The 7,764-nt window shown below is 41.8% G+C and overlaps 1 protein-coding gene across 1 annotated transcript; it reads right to left on the bottom strand.

Annotated features, from left to right (window-relative positions):
* Positions 1-991: 991 nt before the first annotated feature.
* On the bottom strand, positions 992-3,629 carry CCR3 (C-C motif chemokine receptor 3). The gene is made up of 2 exons (XM_008071216.2): positions 3,605-3,629; positions 992-2,073 (listed from the first exon to the last, which is right to left on the bottom strand). The coding sequence occupies exons 1-2, from the start codon at positions 3,624-3,626 to the stop codon at positions 992-994; spliced, it is 1,104 nt and encodes a 367-aa protein (XP_008069407.1). The 5' UTR covers positions 3,627-3,629.
* Positions 3,630-7,764: the final 4,135 nt, after the last annotated feature.

The following is a 7,764-nucleotide window of genomic DNA, read 5'->3' as shown; positions in this document are numbered from 1 at the left end:
GTTGTCCAGGAATGTTTGTGACTTTTGTCCTTAGCACAGCCTAGATTATGTCCCTCCGACACTGTGTCATTCCTAGCTTCAAGGATAACTCTGGATGTCTTCAGAAGCCTTTCAACTAGAGCATTTACCCTAAAAGTGTGGTCCTGGGACAAGCATCATCACAGTCACCTGGGAACTTGCTAGTGATGCAGATTCTTGGGTCTCACTCCAGAACCATTGAGTCAGAAACTCTGGGTGAGGCCTGGCCATCCATGTTTTAACATATTCTTCAGGTGCTTCTGATGACACATTTGACAGCCACCAAGCTAGAGGTGAAGAGGTCTTGCAGATCTAGCTCCTTCTCCTCCACACCCGGGCTACTTCTATGCACGGGAGGCCCTTAACCTCCCCTGTAATGTGAGATTGGCATTTAATAGGACAGTGCACATCTTTCAGGGCTCTGTGAGTTACTCATGGGAAATTTGCTCATTCAGTGTGAACAGGAAATCAACTTACTATTAAGAATACTTAAAACAGGTATGGCATGCCATTATACTGCTTGAGATTATTTATTCATAAGCTAAAAAAAAAGGCTTTCGTCAAGCAAAGAAAGAGCTAGGTACATCAGTAAACAAAATAATTGACTTGTATTTTGTGAAAATGTTTCACTTCTGTCAATAGTTGGCTAAAGCTAAGGTATAAGATATCAAAAGTTTTACCTTTTAGTAGCTACATATAATAACTATCTAACATTCAAGTGTATTAAAATTTATGTAACTCTTCAGAGAATCAAGCCAAGCTCTGCTTTTCAAGGTTGATGATGAGTGAACTGCCCAGCTTTTGGCTTGAGGTAATGACCTTGGGGTGCTGCATATACTGCCACCATTGTGTATATATTTCAGTGTCTTCAAGAGCTTCAGTGTTGCGCTGGAAGTTCAAAGGACTGGTCTAGAGATCATTATGGTAGACTTACTGTGTGTGTTTCACCTACCCAACGTTTTCTGGACCTGACCTAAAACACAACAGACAGTTCTGGCTCCCCTGTGGATGGCGAGATAGAGCTGGCTCTTTCCAGTTTCTCACCAGGAAGAAATGGGATGTATCTGCTCAGGTGCATGGCCACATGTTTTTGGAAAAAGTGGCGCAGGTGCTTCTGGAACCTTTCACCCACGAAGGCATAGATCACTGGGTTGACGCAGCAGTGTGTGTAGGCGATCACCTCTGTAACCTGCTTGGCCATGTCCAGATCTTTGCTCCGGTCACAGCTGTTCCCAAAGAACGTAATTTGGAAAGCAGACAGAAGGAGAACCAGGTTGTAGGGTGTCCAGAAAATGAAAAAGACCACCATGATAACAAAAATGAGCCTGATGGCCTTGTACTTTTTTTTATTACGGCATCTCAGCAGCGTTTTGATGATTCCTGAGTAGCAGACAACCATGATGAGCAGGGGGAGAGCAAGGCCCAAGATGTTCATTCTCAGGGCGTGGAAATTTTTCCAGCTGTCTTGTTCATCCTCTGGGTAAGCGGGATTGCATTCAGAACTGTCATACTCCTCTGGGACTTCGTGGAAGATAAATTCAGGAAGTGCTGCTAGCCCTGCCAAGCCCCAGGTGATGACACTGGTTATGATACCAAAAGTGACAGTCCGGGTTCGAAGGGCAAACACAGCGTGGACGATCGCCAGGTACCTGTCAATGGTCAGCAGGATGATGAAAAAGATCTCACTGTACAAGCCCAGGTAATAAAGCCCCATCAAGAGCTTACACATGCAATGACCAAAAACCCACTCATCCCACGTGAGGCTGTGAATCCAGAACGGGAGAGTGAAGAGGAAGAGCAAGTCGGAAATGGCCAAGTTGAGCAGGTAGATGTTGGTCATAATTCGGAGCCTTCTGTATTTTGTAAGGATCACCACCACCACCACATTGCCCAGGAGACCAATGATGAACACCAGGGCATACAGCGGGGGCAAAAACTGGGTCCCCAGCACTTTGATATTGAGTTTTTCACACGGCAGTCCTGTGTCATAGTTGAAGGATGTGGTCCCAAAGATCTCAGCCTCATCTGTTGAGGTCACCATTTCACTTGTCCCTGTGATAAAAGAAGAAGAAGAAAAAAAGTCCCCAAATTAAGCATGGTTACCCTTTGCGAAACACATCAGTTGGTTTATTCATTTACGCAACAAAGATGCCACGTGTGATAAGCAGCCTGTACATTTTAGAGGTTCTTTATCATGCACTTCAAAAGGTAATCAGAGGCCAGGCTCAATGGCTCAGCTTGTAATCCCAGCACTTTGGGAGGCTGAGGCAAGTGGATTGCTTGAGCCTGAGGGTTCGAGACCAGCCTAGGCAACTTGGTGAGACCTTGTCTCTACAATAAATAAAAAATTAGCTGGACATGGTAGATCACGCCTGTAGTTACGGTTACCTGGAAGACTGAGGTGGAAAGATCTCCAGAGCCCAGCAGGTCGACGCTTGGGTAGCCGTGAGCATGTGTGCTACTGTACTCCAGCCTGGGTTATAGTTTGGTGGAGGCTGCTGTGGCTATGAGTGTGCCACTGCACTCCAGCCTGGGTGACAGAGTGAGACTCCAACTCAAAAAAAAAAGATAATCAGAGATGCTATGAGAGGGGGTCAGGAAGGAAAGATCTGAAGTTTTCAAAGTAGCATGATCCAGGATGGAAAAAAAAGCAGAAATCTGTGGAATGGTGGTAAGGGATGTGGATATTGATTTCTGAAAGCATTTGAAGGAAGAAATACAAAACAGGAAAAAACAGGCTGGATAATGATAACAATATAATTATTATTATTGTATATTTTAAAGCATTTTGCATTTTATGTATTTTCAAAATCATTATCTTACCTATTTAAAAAACACTTATAATAATAACGATACTATGTGTTTCAAGGGCCCATAACGATGTGCTGTTCATTATAGCGAATGGCGAACTTGATTTTGAAGAAATTTAGTAATTTATCCCAAATCTTCTGTAACACAAAAGTTTGGGCTCGATCTCCAGTCTCTATCTATGTCCATTTCTCCTGTCACTAGATTCAAATGCAGTCTTTTTATTTTTTATTTTTTTCTTTGAGTCAGAGTCTCACTCTGTTGCCCAGGTTGGAGTGCAGTAGTACAGATCATGGTTCACCACAAGGACATGTGTGCCAAGTCAACGTACATTTTTCAAGGTGAGTCTAAGGAATGCAATAACTAGGTCTAATGTAAGCAATTGTTTTTGCTTAATACTGCCGAGTACTTGATAGAACACTCTGAGTACAGATGGAAACACAGGTGTCAGTCCTCGCACCTCTCATCTATGTGCCTGGGACAAGCCCTTGATGCTGAGCCTCTACTTATCTCCATAGTAAGACCCTGAGAACCACTCAGGGTTGTTGTGAGAATGAAATGGGAGAGTGTGATTTCACATTTTAACTTAAAAAAAGCTGTAAAATGGCAGAAGTGAAAAAAAGGCCACAAGAAGCCATTTCAAATGAAATCAGGAAAAAGTAGCGTTCCCTTGGGTGGAGCTTGCTGATTTGTTTTTATGGGTCTGTCCAGGGACATCTCCCACTGATCAGTGACCCTTTCCAGCCTTTGGAGGAGGAATGCGGAATGAGGAACAGCGGTTTATATGATCTCATCAGCATTCTTATTCCTAATGGTGTACTCCATGGCAGCTGAGAAAAAATACCTGTCATTTTGTCTGTTGCACATTTGCAGTCACAGAGAGTGTCCCTCTAAATGTCAGCAACTAAAGCAAAAAAGGGACAGAGCTGCTTGCTCTGGAGGGCAAAGGTACAGTGGCCTCTACTCACCATTCATTCTTTGTATGTATTTTCCTTTTTTTCCTGGAGTGATTTAAAAACAAGTCAGTTATTTTTTTAAAAAATAACTTAAGTTTTGCTCCATTTGAGGCCAGTCTTTAATTCATGTGTCACTTCTATAAAATCAACATGATCAGTATAATAAACTCATAGAACCTTTTGGTTTGGGTGTCCAGAGCTGCCTATGAGCGCATACAGGTTCCCCAGAACCAGAACCAATTAGCCTTAGCTCCTGCTTATACAAAATAAAATAAAATACTCAAGAAAGAAAGAAAGAAAGACAGAAATAAATAAAGAAAGGAAGGAAGGAAGGAAAAGAAAGAGAGAAAGAAAGAAATCAGAGTCAGCAGCAAGTCCTTGATTACTAGTTACATGGGGTCAGAGATATAAAAATGGATATGGCTTTAGTCTGTCTACTTAGTCTTAATTGAGATGAATATTGAGGTCAAAAATAGTCAAGAGGTTTGAATTAGGTTTTCAAAACAGCTTTCTGCATTTTGGAAAAACTTCAGGATAATATAGTACACAAATAACAACAATAATAATGAGAACACAAATAAAAAAGTAAAAATCACCCCAAATCTAACCATGCTGAGTTTATCACTATTAACATTTCTCTGTGCAGATGTACATACATATATACAAGAGTTACAAAAGCGAGATCATATCTTAGCTGGTTTACTAATACAACTCAGCTGTGTAGTGTGCAATGATTCTTTAGTCTCCAAATTATTTTGACAGGTATTACCAGATTCTCATCTGCTGGGTAACAGAAAAAGGATTTACACATTTTAGTCCAAAGTGGTTTAAAGTAGCTTGATCCATTCATTCGAACAATGATTTCAGGTTTCATTCCTCCTGTGTATGTTGCCAGCTTATAAGTTCAGTTTCTTGTCTTCTCAGTGGTCCTTTCTAAGATGGTGGTGGAGATGTGGGGGAGAGGCCATCATGACCCGAGGCATGGGGCAGAGTGGTAAAGGACTCCTGGACTCCTGTTGATCCTTGATTTATGTGACTGGTGTCTGTTGAGGTGGAGTGACCTGGTCCCAACCCAGAGTCTTTTGCTGGCATCTGCTGCAATGGTTTGCACCTAATGGACTCATGATCCACTCATTCTTTGTCTTCCCTGAGCATGGTGACCTCTCCTAGCTGGTAGAACATTCCCTCAGCTTGGGCTGGAGTGGAGAGCCCTCTCTGTTACCATCACAGCCTACCAAGATCCTGGCCCAGGTTATGCACACCCACCTGCTCTGGCAGGCACCCAGGCAGACACGCAACTCCTTGGCTCCCTGCCCATGTCATGGACAAACCTAGGGACACTTGAGTGCAAATCAGGTCTTTTATCTGCCTGACCACCAACTTAACTGCACCAGACACCTTTTGTGGGTAAGGAAGTGCCCTGCAGAGAGAAATCCCCTTGGGAGGCCTCTCTAACTTTTCAAACAGTCCTACATACTCCTCAGCTCTGGCCAAAGCCTGGATGGAGACAATAGGGACCCACAGGTGTCACTACTTCCTTTCATCACCACAGTCTCTCCTCTCACATTCCCTGGGGTCAAAAAAGAGGACTCGCCTCCCATCCATTTTTATCTTAGACAAGTTCTGCCTAGCATCAATTTGTGCTGTCTAATCCATCAACTTTGACTCTTAAGATGCCAATATGGCATATTGGATATGATAATGCATACAGCATATAGCATATTAAAATATATAGAGAGAATAAAAATGGAGGTTGCCTTAATATACATATTTCAAGGCAACCTCCATTTTATTGTGCAATATACAATGGATACCTTTCCATGTTAACAAGCATAGATTTACATTCACCAATTTTAAATTTTAATAAATGCTGCAATGTTAAATTGAGATTAGGCATCTAGACCTGGAGACCCTTCTTTAGAAACACATTTAAGTTTGAAATACCATTTTAATTTAAAAAAAAGTAATTGAAATGATGACGTGTAATGCTGGTGAGGTTGCTGTGGCCCTGGAGAACTTACTCATTGTTGATGAAATGTGACTTGGCTCACTATGATTTGGAAATGGTATATGTATATTTATATTTCTACAAAACAAGAGCCTTCAAGCAAGATACACGTGACTTTATCCAATAGTTTCTACTCCTAGCAATTTAGCCTAAGGGGAAAAAAAAATCAACCAAACCTAAACATAATATGCACAAAAATGTTCATCGTGGCATCGTTTTTATATGAAAAAGAACAGACTAAATGTTTAATACTTGAAGACTATTTTGAAAAATTTTAGTTCATTTACACTATGGATTACTATGTCACCATTAAAACTAGTTTTGAAGCCCAGACAGAATCATAGACACAAGTTTATAAAACACAGAGAATGTAAACTAAGATTGCAACAACATGAAACTATATATACAAATAAAAGACAATGAGAAAATAATAAAGACTATTGTGGTAAGGAAGTGGATTATTGGTGATTTTTTGGATAATTTTTAAAGTTGTAAAATTTTTAATTTTGCTATATTCTCTTATCAATTAAACTGTAACTGAAAGCAAGTGCTTTCAGAATAGTTGAGAGGATTTCCTGAGCCCAGGGGTCCAAGACCAGCCTGGGCAACTTGGCAAGACCTCATCTCTACAGTAAACCAAAAACTTAGCTGGTTGTGCTGGCCTGCGTCTACAGTTCCAACTACTTGGAAGACTGAGGCAGAAGGATTGCCTGAGCCCAACAGGTCAAGGCTGCGGTGGCCATGAGCGACCACTGATTTCCAGCATACCACTGATTTCCTAGGCAACAGAATGAGACTCTAACTCAAAAAAAAAACAAGAGAGAGAGAGAGAGATTGCTGGAAGATTTGACACATGCATTTTCCAAAACTCAATTGGGCTGAAACTAGAAAAATAACAAGATGAAGGAGTTACTCATCTGAGTTGGAAACCATAAACAGTGATCTAAGAAGTTTGAAGTGGAGACCACACTAGGTGAAGTATTTGAGTTTTGTTTTAATGTTTAGAAATGTTGCTGGTTTTCCTCTTCATCTTAGGTAGAGTTGACATACAATCACCCAGACGGGGTGAGGGGACACTTCTTAGGATCTCCAGTGGGGCTCAGCCAGCCTACCCCTGAGGACTGAGAAGCCCCTCATGTGATCACCACCTGCACCTCCATGTGGACATGAGGTCTGTGTGGATGCCAGGTCCCATGATGCCCCCAAACGACCCAGTGTATAAGACTGTCACTTCCACATTTTCTCCTTCCTACCCTGAGATTCTTAGTGCTTCTGGCTAATTCTGAAGTTAGGGGATAACTCAGGAGTCTCTACTCTTCTCTTGCTGGGCCCCACCATTTTGGCCAATGGGCCTGGACACTGTGCTTAGAAAAATCCCAGAACAAACATCAGAAGGGCACTTCTAGGGCTTTACGATAATCCAAACCTCCCTGTCTTTGAAGTAGTGAAGGCCATTTCTCTACACCCTCAAACACTCCCCTGAATGCAAGTCAAAGCCTTTCTAATGAGTATTAACTCAGAGGGACTTGTTAAACTCCAAAGATGCCCCAAATAAACCCAGTACATGGAGACTTCAACTCTCAGTGCCTCTGAATGAAAGAAATATTCATTTTTTATATGGATCAAACACTGTGGTATGTTTGTTTTCTTCTCATTGTTGCAACCACCTGGAAAGGGAAAAATTACTGGAAGGGAAATGGTCTCTGAGTTCTGGAAGCTTACATTCTTTCCAGACAGCCAGTGTCAGATGAGTCAGTAATAGTGTGACCTTCCAGCACCTTATATGTGTTTTTGTCCTCATGACTTTGCAAGGTAGGTTTTTGTATTTCCACTTTATAGATGAGTAAACAGAGGCTTGGCAAGGTCCAGTCACCTGCCTGAGGCGCTTCTGTTAGTACATGGCAGAACTGAGACTTAATTCTGTGTCCTTTGGCTGTGAAGTCTTCATTCTGTATAGTAAGGACTTCCATACTC

This window comes from Carlito syrichta, unplaced genomic scaffold (assembly GCF_000164805.1).
Source record: "Carlito syrichta isolate Samal-C Ts95f unplaced genomic scaffold, Tarsius_syrichta-2.0.1 Scaffold314220, whole genome shotgun sequence".
NCBI classification, from domain to species: domain Eukaryota; kingdom Metazoa; phylum Chordata; class Mammalia; order Primates; family Tarsiidae; genus Carlito; species Carlito syrichta.
This window is presented reverse-complemented; position numbering and strand designations above follow the sequence as displayed.